Source organism: Phaenicophaeus curvirostris, chromosome 1 (assembly GCF_032191515.1).
Source record: "Phaenicophaeus curvirostris isolate KB17595 chromosome 1, BPBGC_Pcur_1.0, whole genome shotgun sequence".
In the NCBI taxonomy this organism is placed as follows: Eukaryota; Metazoa; Chordata; class Aves; order Cuculiformes; family Cuculidae; genus Phaenicophaeus; species Phaenicophaeus curvirostris.
The window spans coordinates 177,600,746-177,620,985 of NC_091392.1; the positions used below are offsets into that span (position 1 = coordinate 177,600,746).

The 20,240-nt window shown below is 40.3% G+C and overlaps 1 protein-coding gene across 4 annotated transcripts; it reads left to right on the forward strand.

Annotated features, from left to right (window-relative positions):
- The first annotated feature begins 1,172 nt into the window (after window positions 1–1,172).
- On the forward strand, window positions 1,173–16,608 carry LACC1 (laccase domain containing 1). Of its 4 annotated transcripts, XM_069880957.1 has the most exons (7): window positions 1,173–1,445; window positions 3,485–3,652; window positions 4,653–5,242; window positions 6,473–6,654; window positions 7,121–7,286; window positions 10,822–11,047; window positions 11,580–16,600. In XM_069880957.1, the coding sequence occupies exons 3-7, from the start codon at window positions 4,675–4,677 to the stop codon at window positions 11,752–11,754; spliced, it is 1,317 nt and encodes a 438-aa protein (XP_069737058.1). In that variant the 5' UTR covers window positions 1,173–1,445; window positions 3,485–3,652; window positions 4,653–4,674; the 3' UTR covers window positions 11,755–16,600. The 4 variants fall into 4 exon arrangements, with proteins under 4 accessions (XP_069737058.1, XP_069737041.1, XP_069737067.1 ...); XM_069880940.1 differs by lacking the exon at window positions 3,485–3,652 and having other exon boundaries at window positions 1,174–1,445; XM_069880949.1 differs by lacking the exon at window positions 1,173–1,445 and having other exon boundaries at window positions 1,466–3,652.
- The last annotated feature ends 3,632 nt before the right edge of the window (window positions 16,609–20,240 follow it).

Consider the following 20,240-nt stretch of genomic DNA (forward strand, 5'->3'; position numbering starts at 1 on the left):
ATTGCCCAGTGAAGCTGTGGCTGCCCCATCCCTGGAGGTGTTCAAGGCAAGGTTGGATGGGGCCTTGGGAAACCTGATCCAGTGGGATGTCCCTGCCCATGGCAGGGGGATTGGAATTGGGTGATCTTTAAGGCAGAAGCTGAATATAATTCTTCAGCCAGAGACATAATATCAGTCTATAATTTTTCAGTATTGTTTTTTATCCTAAGTATTTTATGACTTTATACTTTCTCGGCATTCTGCTCCAAAAAAAAATAACCTCAGCAATTGTTTTTTATTCATTAGTCTGGTTGAAAGGAAGAAAATGGTTATGTTAACCTCTCTCCATCAAGTCCCACTGTTAATTTTTAATGACCTCATTCAATCATATTTGACAGTAGGGCAGAAGCCTCAGAGATTATTGATTTGTGCAGACTTCACGAAATTTGGTGTCTGGGTGGAGGAAAGAGAAGATAGACACTTCAGTTCCCTTAGGAGGGAGAGTCAGGAGGATTCATCCCTCTGCCCAGCTTCCTTGCTGGAAGGAAAAGCAGGATGGGAAATGGCAGGCAACTCCTAAGGTGTGTTCTGGACCTTGTAGAAACATAGGTTTACTAAAGTTAAAGAGAATGGAAGAAAGAGGAGACATAGGACAGCAATTCACAGGAAATTGGAATTTATTAATTCCTCTGTTTGTTAAAAAAAAAAATTATTTTTTTCTTGTCCTTTTCTTCAGTTGTTACCTGCTTATCTGTCATAGCACAGTTGAATAAATGCATTTATTATATGATTCTTGGACAAAGCTTGATACAAATTCCTCATCTCCTCATTTGCATTTTGACCTTTGTATTGTCCTGTCAAAGCAGTCAGACTTTTTCTACAGAGCTCTGTGGAATTTCTGACCGCTCTGAGAAGAAATTGCCATCCTCATTTCAGGCCTGCAGTACTGGAGCCTGGCCTCTCGTAACTTCTCTATCTGGGTCCTTCTGCATATACTTCTTTTTGACTGACTGCCAAATTCTTCTTCTGGAACATGCAGTTACAGCTCAGAAAAGGAAATTATCTCAGTCTGCACAAGTTTTCCGTTGAATTTTTTTTGTGTTCTTGTTCTGTTTTGCTATGCTGTATGTTTCTGAATCAGATTGTGAAAAGCTGATGCATTAGCATGTATGATTACAGCAGTGAGTTACATGGCAGGGTTAAAGCTGCTTCCGGGTTTAATGCTACCCAGGCACTTAATCATGTTGGTGGCTCTCAGTACAGTTTGTTATTTCCTGGGGATACTGACAGCAACAATGCAGAATCTCATCATAGAGAAGAAATACAGGTTCCTCCTCCGATCTTACCTAGAATAGGAATTTCCATCTTGTACCAATCAGCTGCAGGACTGACAGATAAATAAAGTTGGTAATGTGTGTTTTTGTCAGATCATATCTTTCAAGAGTTTGAAAGGATTGTCTACCAGTGTAAGTAAATTGCTCTATTTTAAACTTTGTTTATGAAAACTGCATGTTCTTCAATACTTTCATTGTAAGTGCTATTTTATGTTTTTTCAACCTCTCCTAAATACCCTTAATTTGAGCAGCAGAATGTTTTATTTTAATCCAATTTAAAAGGTTTTTATGTATTCCCCCCCCATTTTTGTCTTTGTTGTTGTTGAAATTTTATTACAAATGTGATCTTAACCCTGTTCATTTGAGCTTCTTTAATTACCTCTTTTCTTTCTCTAGGCATCTCTTTCTAGCAGATGTTAAGTATTTCTTGTCTTTTTAATTTTCCACAAATGGCATCAATTCATTGAGTTTCTGTAAGAAGATAAGGTGACCAGTAGTATTCAAAGGTGCAGGAAATTGCCAGCAATCTTGTCTTGACCAACAGTGAGCTTTTAGAATTAGATTTCTTTTTGGATCTTTTTTCTACCCTGGTCTGTTTCTTCTTGCAGTATTATTTTATTTCCTTCATAGTTTCTTTTCTGTATTCACTTTGCCTTTCTCCTTTTCTCTCTTGTTACCCTCCTCACCTCTCCTCTTTCATTATCTATCATTTTCTTTGTCTCGATGTCTGTACAAGAGAATCTTTTCACCCTCCAAATGTTTGTACTAACAGAGTTTCAGAGAGTGAGCAAAGCAGCTAATGGGTGGCCTTGGCTTCAAGTTCGTGCAAGTATTTGTCTTGCGTTGTGTACTGAAGTGAGCAACTCCTTAATAAATACACCTAATCTTTGCTGATGCAGTGATGTGCAGTGAGACTTTCCATGGAACACTGGGTCTGAATACCATGAATGCATTTTTCCTAAGATAAAACATTATTGTGCTTTGCAAGCCTGTATTTTTAGAAGGGTTTTGTTTGGGGGACTCAGAAATCAGTCAGAAAAAAAATATTACGACTGTAAGCAAATTTATTTCTGACACCACTGACCTCTGTAGGATTCTATGATGCAAAACTGGAAGGATGCAAGGATGAATCAGCCTCATTGTTTCTTTGTGTACAACCCAATAATTGCCCATGTGGACTTTTTGCAATACACACGCAACTTAATATCCATCTAGGCAATTACCTCTCCCTCTGCAAACACTTTCCTTCTTTGGTGATATTTTTCTGGGAAAGTACAGGACAGCAATGAATTGTACTTACCTACCACTATTGAGATACCTGAAATGGAGCCATATTTTTTTTTTTTCTGCTACACCCTCTGTTGTATTGTCTTTGCGGGGGCTATAAACTATACCTAGATTGGAATCATGCCATGTTCTTACAGGCCTCCCACAGAGAGCATCAGGGTAGGTAAGGAAATACCCTGATTCCCCAAGTCACGATCTTTGACATGAGTCTGTTTCAACACTGTTTTTTAGCAAGTTGTTTTCTCAGTTATCAGCTGTGTGTAAATAATATTCTGAGCAAAATCAAGACTCATAAATCCCTCAGCAGATGCTTTTATCTACTGTCACATTTTGATAATTATAGTTCACCTGTTTTGATAGTAACTAATTAATCTTTGTAAGCATTCAACTCGTTGAAAAGAAAACATCATTTTCAGTCAGGATTATTTTTCTTCCAGTCTAGGAGAAAGATTAACAAAGAAAATAGAGAATAATTTCTATAAAACCCACTCTGAATAAGTGATCCATTAAACCCAGAAAGGTATTTGACCTCTCATGTGAGTGCAGAAACTCTGCAAATCCATTGTCAACTATAAAGTGCTACAGAGGACACCAAGTCTGCTATAGTAATAGGCCTCAAGTACATGTAGAAGTGGTATTTTTGCAGGATAATGAGGTGCTGTGAAGCCAGAACATGCATGTAGTTACAGGAGGACGAGGACTTAGTGCAGGAAAATTGTGCCAGGCATTTACAGATACAGTTAGCTAGATACAGAGCATTCATTTCAAATACTTAAAAGATTCTCAAGGCATTTGTAGAAATGGTGGTGTTAAGCAATACTTCAGTACTCTAAATGATTATGAGGTCTTATAGCAGGTGATAAAGCTGTATGTATTCCCCCTAGATCAAGCATGGTGCTTAGTCATGAAAACTGAATAGCCACCTGTTCAAGGTTTCTAAAGCAAAGGGATCTAGTCGTATATTCCAGACCTCTAGAGGATTGCACTGGAAACTGAAAAATTATCAGAGACTTGAGAAAAGAAAATAAGATACTTTGGAGAGAATACGTAAAGTAGCCTCTCAAAGCAACAGAGAGAGGAAGAGATGTATGGGCCAGTGTAGCTGGGCTTGGATCAACTTAGTCCAGAAAAGGAAAAGACAGCAACCATCAAAACTAGAATTACACCATCGGCCACAAGGCAAGCCATGAACTAAGGGCTGATTTGAGATAAGTTTAACATGTCTTGATTCCAGAGCAAAAAGTGCAGGTCCAAAGTGAAAGAAATGAGGCAGGAAGTTGTGCACAGTTTTATTATTTTTCATTTAGTTGTGTGTACTTCCTGCATTACTAGGTAAAGTTTCGGTAACCTGTGCTAAGTTCCTGTGTTTGCTGAAAAGAAGAACTATGCCAATCACATGTCCCTCCACAAAGAAGTCAGAAATTAGCAAGTCAATACTTTTGGTAATGCAAAAAGAAGAAGCGTAAAAAGTCTCATGAATGCCTGTGGGAAAGACATCGTTGAGCTCAGAGACCAGCACCCCTGCTGTCAGGAAGGGCAGCAGACAGGATCTCCACCTCAGGAATAAGTGCATAAAATGCCTCCAAAGAAATGGTTGCAGCAATTTCTCCAGTCTCAGCAAGCTGAGGGAAGTTCTGTATTAGATTCCTCTCATGGGAGCTGGAGGAGGGCCCAACAGTCAGAGGTCAAAAATGTTCTTTAGGCTAATGTGGGTTAATTGAATCAATAAATCTAATGTTATGTAATAGCCTTTTAGCATCTCTGACCTGAGAAAAACCTGAGGTAGGTGAGGTGGTAAGGAAATACCTAAACACTTAAATAAGTTCATAATAAATCCTATTTCTGCTACTTTTCTTTGGCTGCAATATCTTTTAATGCAGTGAGGAAATCCTAAGATAGTAATAATAGTAATGACTGCTATGCCAGCTTCTCTCTGCAGTATCACTGCATGCACTACCTTAATAATATAACTCTGTGTGTTTGGATTAGTTATGCTGTCTTGCCTTTTTGTTTGTTTTTCCTGTTTTGTTACTGACTACTTGGCTGTTGTAGGACTCTTCAAATATCCTGGAATATGGTGGAAGCAGTACTGCTAGATCTATTCAACTTACCAGCCAACTTGCAGAACAGCATCCGAGGATTACTATGTAACATAGTGGAAACTATTGAGAAATGCTCTTCCATCCCTGCTCCATTTGTTTATGTCATGTGTAGCCAGAGGCAAGGGAATGAAAGGAACAGTGAACAAGAGTCCTTGCTTCCAGATCTGAGAGATCTTCAAAGTCTGAAGAAAAGACTGGAGGTAGTACATGCTTCGACTACAGCTGCTGCTTTGTATACCATCAAACAAAGACTGGATGAAAAAGACCTAAGCATTGTTAAAGTTATTCTTCCTACCTTAAGAAAAGACTTAATGAAAGTATATATAGACCATCTCTTTACGCTAGTCTACCAGTTTGAATTTGAGGATTTGCAGGTGGCATCTGTAGGTAAACACCTACAGACAGCTGACACTCAGAGTGAAGAGCAAACATTTTCTACACAGGATGCGGCACTCATTCAAAGTGAGATTCAGACGTACCTAAAAAGCCTGCCAAGCCTGAAAGGGGAGCTCACCATCCTCAGATCCTCCCTGATCCCAGGTACCAAGAATCCCAGCTAATATGTTTTACAGAGACGATTCCAAATCATACTCCTTCAAGGGAATTACAAAACGAGTAAGATTTAGAAATGTCTTCAGGCAGCAAATAACTCTTATGTGATGTTGCAATGCCTGTAAGAGTGGGAAGTGTCAACAGAGAGAGGACAAAAGACTGACGAGTCTATTCTAGGCCTGCAGCATGATCAGAGGAAAGAGAGGTCCACGTTTGGTGAGAGCGTTACTGCAGACAGTAAAATCCTCTTGCCTCTGTGTGGGAATTACACAATTTGTGAGTTACCATCATCTTCTGGAAAGGCAGGACAGGAGTTTCTCCTCGTCTGCAGCCTCACGCATGCCTGGTTAATCAGGCTGATGTCCCAGTGTCCCTGCCATGGCGTGACCCAGTTTACTGCAGCATGTCTCTCAAGCAGTGTGATTACAGTATCTCATGATTCAGAGGAAAGGTGAGAGTTTTGCTACTGCAAAAAACTTGGCTTTTCCCTAACAGTGTCTGAAATGATCCAGAACCTGAAAGCAGCATGATTTACCTAAAGCCATCTTTGCCTTCATTGTGCTTCAGCTCTTCGAAAGGATCACACTTTGAATCGCAACTCTGATTATGTCACTAAGCTTGTCAGCTCTTAAGATAGCAAAAATACCAGCTGTGGGACTATTTTTCAGTATTCAACTTAGTCACATAGAACCCCACCCCCGTCACCTCCCGAAACAGTGATTGCATTTGGTGCATGACGCCATGATAAAGGATGCACATGGTAAAAACAGAAGATTTTTTGATAGTACTAGAATTTCTCGGTGCTTTCAGTGTACTTTAAAAGAATATCTGAGGTTTTGTGAAGTCTTGAGGACTAGTACTTAATTTGCCAAAAAACTTGGGAGACTCCACCTTAGAACATGACCTCAAAAATCTACTGTAATTTTCCTCAGTGAGTTACCCCTTTTCTAGAGTTTGCACTACAACTCTGCAAAAATTCAGGCTAAATCTGCTGGGACTCTTTCTTGCTCAAACTCATGTACCTTGAGCTCAGAGGATTATGATTATGAGCAAGAAGGAAACTTGGAATCCTTAAATTTAAATGGTACAGCTAAATATGAGGTAAAGCAATACTCAAGTTCATCGGCTAATTCCAAGTCTCTTCAGTACAAAACAACCTAATATTTGGACTAGTCTTGTGCCGAAAACAATTGTTTGTTGTCCTTTTTGCTTCGCCAGGTGATATCTTCCTACATGGCTTCACCACAAGGACAGGTGGGATCTCCTACATACCTACTCTAAGCTCCTGCAATCTCTTTAGCAGTTCCAAGCGGAGGGATCCGCAAGTTGTTGTTAAAGAAAATCTCCGCCGGCTGGCTCATGCTGCAGGATTTAACCCAGAGACTTTTCACAGAGTCAAGGTAACTTGTCAAACAATGGATTAATGTAAACAGATCAGATCTTCCTTCACGTATCACTGGCTAAAACTATAGGCATTCTTCTTATCTTTCTCAGCAAGAACTTGTGAGAAGCAGGAAAATTAGAACATTTATGGTGGCAAGTTTAATTATTGCAATAGCCATTTAGCAGTATACGGAGAAGCAACCCTGTTTCTTCCGAGAACATTCTAACATTTAACTTACCACTGAGCAGAATAATCAGATAAATTATCAGAGCAGTTTCTCTTAAAAAAAAAGTATACCACTACTTCTATGGTGGCTTTTTACTGATAGATCTGCGTGGCATTTGAACAAGGGAGTGCCTGATTTGCATGTATTAGCATTTGGTGCAGAAGAGTGTTACGTGCCAATGAAAAATTCTTATATTAATCACAACTGGGTTTTTTGCTGCCATATCACTGTCCATGTTCTGTTTTTGTCTTGACAGATTGATCATGGCAATGCTGTGTGTGTTATGGGAAAGACAGAGCCTGACAGCTATGATGGGATAGTTACAAATCAGAAAGGTGTTACAGTAGCAGCTCCAGGGGCTGATTGCATACCCGTGCTGTTTGCTGATCCTGTCAGAAAAGCCTGCGGTGCTGCTCATTCTGGTATGAATTTTAAGTGACGGAGTTCAAAATAGCTAGGAGACCAGTGGAAAGGGAGTTTTGTACTAAGGATTATGAATTAGCCACAAAGAAGCACTGAGTGAGAATGAACACATGCAAGAGTTTATAACAATACAGACCCTAACTTGTTAGCTTTCTATCCTGCAAAAACAAGATTAGTCTTGAGAAGAGATTTTCTTTTTCCTAAGCTATAGGATTTTTTTTCCTTTTATTTTATAACTGTAATAATTTGTACATTTGTACATAATAAATAAATACCAGGCTTTGTCTATCAGACCAGAAAAATAATTCTGGTCTGATAGACAAAGCCTGGTATTTATTTATTCTACTTTTTTTTTATTCCCTGTCTAACTTCATATGTAAAAACTGTCTATAAAGCCAATGCCCCCAACAATAATTTTAGATCAGAACAAATATTTGAGAATAAAACTGAAGCAGGTGTTGTTAGCGCATCCTGGGGTTATGTCTGACTTCAAAATATGTCCCAGCTGTTAGGCTGGAATATGTATCCTTTGGTGAGATTTTTCTGTTGGAGCTGTTTCATTTTATAACAAAGTCTCTATAAGATCAAGGAGAATGCCAGCTGAGAGTTTCGCCTCAGCTTTGATGGTAATACACCTCTTGATACAGTGGGAAGCTTCACCTACGCCTAGAACCACCCCGACATATTCTGGAAAAGTAGCACAGCAAGCTGCAGGCAGTCCAGGAGACTCCTGGAATGCATTGAGGATAACTTATTAGTCCAGCTGATAGAGACCCCCACCCGAGAGGATGTAATACTGGACCTTTTGGTGTCACCAATACAACTGAACTCATCAGTGATACGAGGATCAGAGGCAGCCTGGGCTGCAGTGATCATGCACTAGTAGAGCTCAGAGTCCAGAGGGATATGGGACAGGCGAGGAGTATAGTCAGGACACTAAATCTCAGGAAAGCAGACACCCAGCTCATCAAGGAATTACTCGTTAGGATCCCCTGGGACATGGTCCTTCAAGATAAAGCAGAACAGAGATGGAAAATATTCAAGGATGCTTTCCATAAAACACAAGAGCGCTCAGTCCCTGTATATACAAAATCAGGCAGGGAAGGGAAGAGACTGGTGTGGCTGAGTCAAGACCTGCTGGTTAAACTAAAGAAGAAGAGGGAACTACACAGGCAGGGCAAGCAGGGACAGGTAACCGGGGACGTGTATAGGGATGCTTCCCTGTTGCATAGGGAGGAAGTCAGGAAGGTCAAGGTGCAGCTGGAGCTGAACTTGGCAAGAGAAGTAAAGACCAACAAGAAGGGCTTCTACAGGCATGTCAATCAGAAGAGGAATGTCAAAGAGAACGTACCTCCACTGATGGTTGGGAATGGTGACGTTGTATCAACAGATGAGGAGAAGGCTGATGTACTCAACAACCTTTTTGCCTCAGTCTTCACTGATAACTGCTCTCCTCATCCGTCCTGGGTCATGGGACAGCAAGATGGTGACCAGGGGGGTAACACCCTCCCACTATAGAGGAGGATCAGGTTCGTGATCACCTAAGGAACCTGAACATTTATAAGTCTATGGGACCTGAGATGCATCACAGAGTCCTGAGGGAATTGGCAGATGTGGTCGTCAAGCCACTCTCTGTGATATTTGAAAAGTCATGGCAATCAGGAGAAGTCCCTGGTGATTATAAGAAGGGTAACGTTGTGCCCATTTTTAAAAAGGGTAGAAAATACAACCCTGAGAACTATCGACCTGTCAGCCTCACCTATGTGCTTAGGAAGATCATGGAACAGATCCTCATACAAGCTATGCTGAAGCATATGTAGGACATGGAGGTCATTAATGGCAGCCAGCACGGCTTCACCAGGGGCAAGTCCTGTATTACCAACTTAGTGGCTTTCTATGATGGGGTAACTGCAGCAGTGGACACGGGTAAACTGGTGGATGCGATTTAACTAGACTTCTGTAAAGCCTTTCACACGGTCCCCCATGTTAAAGTTCATCCTCCCAGTTCAGCTTCTCAGCCTTCTCCCCATCTGTTGATACGAGATCACCATTCCCAGCCATCAGTGGGGGTACATTCTCTTTAACCTTCTTCTTTTGATTGACATACCTGTAGAAGCCCTTCTTGTTAGTCTTTACTTCCCTTGCCAAGTTCATCCTCCTCTCCAAATTAGAGAGATATGGATTTGATGGGTGGACAGTACAGTGGATAAGAAACTGGTTGGAGGGTTATAGTCAGAGAGTAGTGGTCAATGGCTCAAAGTCCAGATGGAGATCAGTGACAAGTGGTGTCCCTCAGGGGTCCATACTGGGACCAGTGCTGTTTAATATCTTCATCAATGATATTGCCAGTGAGACTGAGTGCACCCTCAGCAAGTTTGAAGATGACACCAAGCTGAGTGGTGCAGTTGCCACAGTGGAAGGACAGGATGTCATCCAGGGGGACCCGGACAGGCTGGAGAAGTGGGGCTGTGCGAACCTTATGAGGTTAAACAAGGCCAAGTGCAAGGTACTACACCTGGGTCAGGGCAATCCCCATTTTCAGTACACGATGGGGGATGATGTGATTGAGAGCTGCCCTGAAGAGGACTTGGGGATGCTGGTTGATGAGAAGCTAGACATAAGCCAGCAGTGTGTGCTCGCAGCTCAGAAGGCCAACTGTGTCCTGGGCTGCATCAAAAGAAGCGTGGCCAGCAGGTTGAGGGAGGTGATTCTGCCCTTCTATTCCTTTCTTGTGAGACTTCATGTGGAGAATTGTGTCCAGTTCTGGAATCCTCAATGTAAGAAGGATATGGAACTGTTGGAACAGGTCTAGAGGAGGGCTACAAAGATGATCCGAGGGCTGGAGCACCTTCCCTATGAGGACAGTCTGAGAGAGTTGGGGTATTTCAGCCTGGAGGAGAGAAGGCTCCGAGGAGGTCTTATAGCAACCTTCCAGTACCTGAAAGGAGCCTACAAGAAAGCTGGAGAGGGACTATTCATAAAGGTTTGTGGTGATAGGATAAGGGGAAATGTGTATAAACTGGAGAAGGGCAGATTTAGACTAGACATTAGGAAGATTTTCTTCACCGTGAGAGTGGTGAGACAATATCTCTAAGATTAAACCTCTTCTTCTTCTTCTCCTTTTTGTTTTTTTTTAAATAACACTATAAACATTTTTACCATATTATAAAAATACACTTCTGACTGTAAAATATTTCTGTTGTCATATTCCCATTTAAGTGTTTCAAGCACAGAGCAGCTCTAAGGTGTGCTCTACTTGCCCAAACCAGAATATTGGGAAAAGGAGTTCTGGAATCCTAATCCAAACTCCTCTCTCTAGACTACATCTCCACAAAATGTTTTCAGCAAACTGATAGCTCTTAATGTGTTCGGTTTTTAAAAATAATTATTTATTATTATATATAATTATCTATTTTTAGATGTAAACATATTTATTAATTTGAGTCTTTAACAATAGCATATATTTTAGCTACCATAAAATGAAAGAGACAATTTATACATTTCTCTTTTTTTTCAACCTCTCATTTATTACAGGATGGAAAGGCACATTGTTAGGAGTTTCTATGGCCACAGTAAATGCTATGGTATCTGAATATGGCTGTAATGTGAAAGATATTCTCGTGGTGCTGGGCCCATCTATAGGGCCTTGTTGCTATAAACTTCCTCATGAATCAGCTAAAGAGTTTCACAGAATTGATCCAAAGTGTGTGAGACTATTTGACTCTGCAAGACCTTACGTTGATATTAGGAGAGCAACACGGTAAGCCTCCTGAGTGAACAAAAGAAAAATTTCATATTAGTTATCACTAATTATATTGATTTTTGTATTATCAATCACTATTATGGTGTGGGCTCTCACCACCTTGAAGCAGTCTTCAGCATTTTGCTGATCAACAAGTGATGTCTTTGAATGAATAGTATCTGCTCACTTTTGCTGGGTTTTGACTACTGTTTTACTGTTACACCTTTAGTTCACAGATTATAGAAAAATGTCCAAGTTAAAAGTGGTTTTACTGGTTGCAGAAGAAGCATTTGGATGATGCCCTTGAACACATAGTGTGAATTTTGGGGTTGTCTTATGCAGGGACAGGAGCTGGATGCGATGATCCTTGTGGGTCCCTTCCAACTCCGGACATTCTATGATTCTATAATTATTTTATTCTAATGGAATTTCCAGTCAAAATATTGGTAGTTTGTTTAATTGGTACTTGAGGTGCTGTCTTAATGATAGTTTCTTAAAGAATGCAAGGAGGTAAAAAAAAAAAAAAAAATTCTGTTTCTGCTTCTTTAAGGGTTCTTCTTGAGAGCGGTGGAATTCTTCCTGAGAATATCCAAGATGATTCTGTCACAGACCAGAACCAAAACATCACTTTCTGTACTGCATGCCATCCTGATAAGTTTTACTCTCACTTTCGTGATGGCACTAACTTCGGGACACAGATTGGTTTCATATCACTCAAAGATTGAAATAGTATTTCTTACTGCCAAATAGTATTTAGACAATCAATCCGGTGCATTCCTGTCATCCTGCTCTCCTTGTAGTTCTTCTTCCTTCCTTTCACAGACAATAGGGAATTCATGGGTCTCGTGATTCTCTTGCTTCTTCCCTTCCCTGATATTCTGAGACAAGAAAAAATGTCAAGGGTGTAGGGCCAGGAATTCTCATATGAGACAGCGTGCAAAGAAAACAAGGGGGAGTGAATTTAGACTCACTTAATTTACCAGTAGATGACTTATCTCTCTTCCTAAGCAAATTCTAAGTGTGCATTCTTTTCATTTGGCTGTAAAAAAAAAATGCCTCTAGGTGTTACAATAGACGCGATAGTTCCTGATGCACAAACAGTGGGAGCTTCCTAATAATAAAACTATGCAGCCTGTAGCTTGCAGAGTTGCCAAGCACAAGCCTCGGGACAACTGCCCTCATGACGTATTTTATATTTTGAATTTAACGGTCTTGACCAGTTCCAGACTTCTACGTCCACTAGAGGTCAGTGCTCGCTCACGCTGCATTTCATCCCTGACTGCAGTGTGTGTATGGGCTTTAGAACAATGCATTTTGCAAAGCACTGCATGGCATACACTGCTACTTTTGCCCATGTAATCATCTGCCAAGTTATTTTGGTGCTTGTACTTGAACACCATTTATTTTTCATTTTGTTGAGCTGTGATTCAGAGCTGACGAAATTGGAACCTTCCTTGTCCTTTGAGAGAACAGACATTTTAAAAATCTTTGACCTGTGAACAGTATTTCTCAGAGAAGAGCCTTGTTCTAAGACTGTTACCCTCTGATGGTAATCATCTACGAAAAATTACTTCTCTGAAATGTCCTACCTCTTCTTTAGAAATATTATTCCTCTTCAGCTGTAACAGTGTAGTCCTTGACAATAAAAATACTTATATTTTCAGTTACCTTTTAAAAACCTTATCATTGCTTTCATCATTCTTGGTTCCTTTTGTAATTTCACTGTGGTGATTTCTTAGCTGGGTTCATACCGGAGGTTTAGGTTCCAACAGGGGCAACATTCACGCTCCTCAACTTAATGCTGCCACGCGCGTTACTGAACAGTAGCTGATGGTGTGTAGGGTATGTGTATGTATTATAGACTTATTCCAAATATAGGATAATATAATTACATGAACACTGACAGGCTTATCTTGCTATGCTAGATAAAAACCCCAGCATCCTACATTCACCTTTTAGTTCTGTTGCTTTGCCCTGGTATCACGTGAACCACTTCATGGGCACTGACGGACATAGCAGTCAAGTGGGTGAAGTATCTCTTTCCTTCTGCGGCTTCTGCAGTGGGGGCAGTAGCACCACGTAGTCTTCAGTCCCTGCACCTGAAACTCAGCCAAAGCTTGCCTGTCAGTGCCCTTCGCTTAACTCTCTTCCCTTGTGGATTAAGAGCATTCTGTCAAAAGCAACTGAGTCACTCGGTTTTGCAAGGTACTGCTTGACAACTGAAGGATCATAGGTGCCCATGTGCTCACTGTTAGCCCATCTTACTTCAAAGATGGTTTTAAACTAGTGCATTTCACTTTGCAGGAAGTAAAAAGACCTTGCAGCCGTGCTACTCAGCACAGTTCAAATGCTCAGCAGCATATTAATTCACAGTAAAATGCTATTGACAGTAAGCCCTGGCTTGCTCATACCTGCTCAAAAATGACAGCAGAGACTTTCTTTCTGATTTGAAAAACACTTTTTACGGGTCATGATAGGTCTGTGCAAGCTGGGGAGCATATCAGAATGAGTAGAAACATCAAAGGCTTTACCTTTCAGAAGATAAACCATTGCCACAATCATTGTTAATTTCTTTTACACTGAGTTACCTAGTCTGTAAATCTGTCAAGACAGGAAGCATCCTTCTGTACATGGATTACTGAGGTGGAGAACTCTGCAACCAATAATAAAATAGTAATAATGCTGAGTTCCCAAACAGTTTAAGCTCTGTATCATACAGAGTTTCTTTCAAAAGTCCTTGCTACAAAGACATTTTTATTCTGATATTTAGTGGGGAAAAAAAAAAGTTTAGAGTAAGGGAATGTTTAAAAGTAGGCAAAGCTGTTTTGCAGCTGTATGTGGAGATTACTTATTTATTTACCTTTCATTCCTGTTGCTCCATTAAGTAGCCAAGCAGATCAACCCTGATTCACCACCTCTAGGAAAACTCTTAAAATGCTTCACAAAGTGTTCAGCTGTACCTAGACAGTGATCAGACCCCATTTACTTACTTTGCCTGTTAATTTATAAGCTGCATCTGCCCTATTATTTTCATTAAATAACATTAATTATGATTGTGGTATGCCCTGAGGAGAGCGCAAGACATGATCATATTAAATATTGTGTTTGATAGCTGTTACTGTGCAATAAACGTTTGTTGCTATTGTAAATTCTAAATACGGGCCTCTTCATTTACATTTACATTTATGTATTGGAACAATAATGCCTGAGAAAGGCTTTATGCAGTATTCCAGTAAATCAGGGAAGTTCCAACACAGACTTCTGGTACCGGTGCCTGGGGGAGCAACGTGCAACTTCAGAGGCAGAGATCAAAGACTGAGATAATTGATGAAGTGTTAACCCAAATTGGGATTTTTTGCCATCAGTATGTCAAAAATGAAAAATATTAAGGGGGTTAAATTAAAAATGTCTTTAATTAATTTATAGTCATCATTGGTGACTACTAGTCTCTTGCTGCTGGCAACCGTGGGAGAGGATGGGGGCTAACCAGTTGCTTGGTCTGAGTTCAGTATTTGATGGCTGTGTTTGTGAGTGGCTAAAAACTCAGAAGCCATGGGACTGGACCTTCAGCAAAAGACTTGGTAACATCTTGGCTCACAGAAAGTATATAATTCCTCCAAAAATACAACCATTCAGTTACAGGAAGGTATTTCCATTCTCAACCATTAACACAGTTTGCAAAGTGGTTATCTTGCCTCTAGTCTCATTTTCCTCATTCTTCTCACTTGTATATTGCTGTCTTTGTGTCCAACACTGCTCACAATCACCTTACAAGGCTTGTGAATCCAGTCTCAGTGTGTGGGAGGAAATAGATGTCATTCTGCAACACCAGTGTTGCTTTCTTTTGTCTGGATGTGCCTTTTTTTCTTTTGGCAGCAACCTAAAAATTTTTGTCCATAGCACAGGATCTTTATCAGTGTTCTCCAACCCATAACCGTGTTGCAGGTTTCCAAAAGGGCTCCCAATTACCTCCCAACATGGCAAAGAAGTCAATATTCCTAGATTCCCTCACTGCTGTCCTCATTTCCACTCCATGCTCAGTTTGCTGCTGGCTGATGCACAGAGGGCGATGAGCTGCACTCATTTGTCCTGAGGCTCGGGGGCGGGGTACATGTGCGCACTCGCCTTGATGTCATGTGTGCAAGGCTTTTGTTTCCTGAGTAGCAATGTCCTCCCTGATCTCCAGCCTCCTATGCAAAAATATAACAGGACAGTGCACTGACAGGGAGCAGTAAATCCTATTTGTGACAGAGGAAATAATGTATTGACCTGCTGAGGGATTTACTTACCTCCAAAGACTGACAGCAGTCTCTGCCTTTAAGGCTGACTTGTTCTGCTTTTCATTTCCAGAAGATACTATCCAGTGTTTCCAGATGAATGATTCAGCTAGACATGTACGTGGATTTAAGGACTATGCTAATCGGATGTATTCTTACATCAGGGATATTGCTAATTTTTATCCAGTGTCACACCTTTTTATAAGACTAAGAGATTTTGCTGCTCTGCTTGCTTTAAATATACAGTGCCTGTGGCTGTGCTGCTAAAAAGCATGATTATGTATTTCCCAAAGGCATGCTGCAAAATAGGGAGCTAGCTTTTTAAAGTGATCCCTCTGATCTTTCATTAGTAAGCGTTTAATTTACAGTAGCATCTCACATTACAAATACTTAGCTAGCTGTCTTTGTGAGCTCTCAGGGGTCAAAAGAGGCCCACAGAAGAATTTTGGGAGTGCAGTCCCCAGAGGACAGTGGGGTTGAGGTCTCTCTTCCCTTTCTGCGAATGTGGCATTGTGTCTCCAGGGCAACCTGAACTCTGACAGTCATGGGAACAAGGACACAGCATGGATTTCCATTTGATTCCTGCAACAGAAAAGAGATCTGAGACGAGAATCAATATGCCACTAAACTACAAGAGTTCATTTTCACAATTAATTTTACAAAAGGGATCATTCCCTCTCTTTTTGTGCAAATGTATTTCACAACTACTAACTGCTCTATTTGTTTTTCTGTTGTTGTCTCTTCTACATGTAGAAAAAACCCCGAAACATCTGAAATAAATACGTTGTAAAAAAAACATTTGGGCTGTACCTACCATAAAACTGAACGCGCATTTTATAAGGGAGGCTGACAGCAATGTTTGCGTTTCAAGATGTATGATTTCACTTTTTCTCATGTGATGCAATATTTCTAGGCAGAAATTCATAATTTTGGTCAGATGTTTCAGTTCAAAGGGATTTTATCAATGATAACTATAGAAAGCCCTGCCTATCTGAAGTAAATATTGTAGCATTTCTCTTTGAAGCATTGAACTCTATCCTAAAGGAATATTCAAGCGTATGTTGCTGCTAAAGGAAAACATTTCTGTTCTGCTTTGCTTTTCTTTGTTTGAAAGCTGTGGGCTTGTTTTTCCTGCACAAGAATGAATCACAAAAACTCAGTTGTAAAAACAAAGCTGTGAGCAATGGCTCAAACCCTCTTGGATGGTTTTAATAGGTGCGTTTAGTAAGTGCTTCATAAAACATAATGTTAAATAAAGCAGGGTTATGCAGACAATTTTATGCTGACTCTCTGCTTTCTTCTCTATATCATCCTCATAAAAAGCTTACAGAACATGAAAGATGAGAAGAGTAAGAAGCATGTAAGAGAGGCTACTTTAGGCTTGCGGACGTTTTTTGCTATATTTGATACTTATATCTTCCTCAGTTTCCTCAATTACCCTGTAACTTTAATCCTCAAGCTCCCTCATCACTGAAACATCTCAGCTCACATATCTCCATGTTAGAAGTCGCAGAAACACCGATGTAGACTCAATAGTGACGTTTACATTGCAGCATTTCTTCAGCCTATCTGGTGCTGGCATTAATGACATTGAGATAAAAATATTATGCCACAATGATTAGATATTTTGAGAAAAATCTCCTGAGCAATGCTGCTTTTACTTGTGATTTTAGGGGCTGTAAGTCAGTAGCAATTATTTTCCTTTTCACAAGACTGGAAAACCTAAAGATAACTTTGCACACTCTTTTTATCTAGTATGTGTCTTCATCAGAACAACATGGTTTGGGTTTTAGAGTCTTGTTCAGTGTACAATTATATTGCTGCTGTTTCCTTTAATCATGGCTTCTTAACAAGAGACTGACTGAACGTATATTGGCCAGGAAGAGCAAAATTCAGCTGACTTCTCTTCATTAGTTTATACTGCTATTTAACATAAAAGTCTTCTGTCAGAAAATGCAGGCACCGTAAAATCGGGAAATCAGAGTGCTCAAGCCAAAGTGCTCTTGTAGGAGAAAGGGCGAAGAATCAGGCAAATGGCTACTTTCAACATCTTCAGGATGACATGTTTCGATCCATCTTTTGGAACAAGTCTTCATTTCCTGTTTTGAATATTAAGAGCAATCCGAAATAAACCATTTCAAACTGATGAAGTGCCATTGCAAATTAAAACAAATACTGAAAATGCAATTCATGCAGAAGAGCGAGCTTGTCTTCCACAGAGTTCATCTTACTATTTATGTATATGTATCTGCATGAATCAATCCTCTTTTTTTTTCAGTAAATATTTCCTTTGTAGATTGTTATGTTTCCCTCAATAAATGTTTAGCTAAGTTTTACATGCAATATTTAGCTCTATTAATCTTTCCTAAGATGATCCTTCCAGCTCTTAATTCTCTAAATTCTGCCCTGTTAATGTCAATTAGCTGATAATCAGTTTTCACTTACACGCTTTTTAGAAGGAGCATGACATTTGAACTTTGTAGAGGCACTGTTATTTTCTACTTGCAAAGTTGTGCTTCTCAATACAAAGAAAGCTTGAAGCATCCTCAGTTGAATAACTTTGGTTTTGTCTCCCCCTATTCCCTCTTTTTCAAAAGGGTCATAGTCTATTGCACTTCAATTAGGATTTATTTTAGGCTTCCTAGCTATAACTCATAATTCATCTCATTGTTCCAGAAGCAAATCAAAGAGGCTGAAATCGTCAAGTGAAAAATAGTTGGTATTTTTGAGCCTGACACACGATTTATGATAGAAGAGCATTTTTAACTTATGCAAAAACTTTTATAAAAATCCTATGTTGGAAAGCTGACACAAGGAAACTACAACACAGAAATAACTTCACAGTTTTTTCAGGAAGGAAGAAAAGTTTAACAATGTATAAAACTGAATATTCATCCCTTGAATTATATTTACACCAGGACTGGATGCCTTTGTATACACTGATCTATCCCCAGTGAAGTGGTCTGAGGCTGGAAGAAAAGGATGAGGTTTGCCTGCTGTAGTAAATGATATCAGAAGAGGGATACAGCAGCATTCCTTCCAGCAAGTGAGCTATAGAGTGCTTAGGCTAACGATGAACCAACTTTCTACTGAGCCAATATCTGAGGCTGAAAAAACAGCCAGTCATTCCTTGGCTCTGCAGCTGTCTTGGAGGCTGTTATAAACAAACAGAAGCAGGGAACAAAAATCTCCTTTGGGATGAGCCTAGCCTGAAACAGATATTCATGGTGAGACACTGTTGGATAGAAGAGGCAGAAAAAGACAACACCATGACAATGAAGACATTTCTACACCCGCTGTAAAGATTTAGAAGAGTTTATCCATGTGGAAACATGGCCCCCTACCATATTGTCCAAACAGAGAGCAGTGCTGCCAAGGTTTCTTTGTAAGCATTTTTCCCCCAGAACCTGGAAAAGTTGGAGTATTGAATGTCTCAGTTTTCTCTCTTCATCCCTAATTCAAACCCTGCTATAGGCATACCATGCACTCATTGGCTTCCAACCTATGCAAGAAGGGGGAGGATGGCAGTTTACTGTGGGAGGCAGATAATGACCATTCTATGTATTATCTACATGCAGGACTCTGAGACCTTACTGGGTCCAGAATAATTGCAATGATGGGTGAATCTGCCTTCACCCACTGCAGCTGTACTTCTGGACAGAAAATATGGAAGAGAAGCTGCTTTTTGAAATTTCACTGAGCTTGGCTAGCAGCCCAATTCTGCAGACTTGGAAGATTTTCTGTCATAATATTTCTCTGAAGCTAGCTGTGAGAATAAATGGCATGAGGTACATTTGGCTCAAGAGCTGAGAATTTAAAATTTTTGAAGACTCTTTCTTGTTTGTTATGGAGCAAATCCCACACTTCTTGCATAGAGGTTCAGGCTTCCTGCTGCTGTGGGGCCCCATCCGAACATCTTGACTAAAAAGGAGAAGTGCCCTGCTGCGTGAATACTTACCGTTAACATTTCTGTTCTCAGCTGTACTAATTACTATGGCAGAAGTGTTTTCACAGTGGGCAAGGCAAATTGACGTCATGGTCAGTCCTAAGAAGATAGAAAGGACAAATGTGCTAAATATGGTGAAAATACTTCTTTCTTACATGGCAGCCACCTAAGACTCTGGGCAAGGCTGCAGTGCTTAAAAGAGGCAGATCATGATGAGGAGTGAACCTGCTATCCTGTGTTCTGCTGAACATGAAATAGGTCAAAGTAGATTATTTGTGCATTAGCTACTCTATATTTTGCTCCAGTCTGCCCAATAGGAAGATACCAAGCATCTTGAACACTACTTTTGGAGCTATAGAAATTTCTATTATACTTGATCCCACCTAGTTCTTGCACAAAGGCTCAGACATACTGTTACTAGTAGGTTCTTCAAGATTTGGAGTGGTCAGTTGACTATCCTGTCATTACCACACTTCTCATAAGAAAGCATTAAGGAGAAACTTCTAATCTGTGAATTTAGCGGTTTTATTCTTCTTTGTGGGCAGTGACAGTCATAGACACAGTAATGCCATTAGCATAGCTCACAAGATGGGCAACTCTGCAGACATAGCACAAAGATCTGAAGGGATCCTTTTCTAGATATCTAAGATCTACAGACCAAGAGGCCTGTCGGGTTGTGCCAAAATTTCAGATCCTGAAAGCATCATCCCAGAATTTCAGAGCTGTATGACTCATACCAGGTGCTCTCAAGGCTGATGGAGGAGAGGGGAAGATTTCTAGGAGGTGCTCAAAGAATGGAAATCTCATGGCTTTGCGTAAGACATGTTTGGGTGGTGTCTGCGAAGCAGTTTGGGTCTGCCATAGGGTACCCCAGAAGCGCAACATCTTCAATGAAAAAACATCCTCTTTTCATGAGTCATGGGACACAGAGTTGGTATGGGAGCTGTGCTCCGAGATCTTGTGACCCTTGTGCCTCTCAAAAGTCATT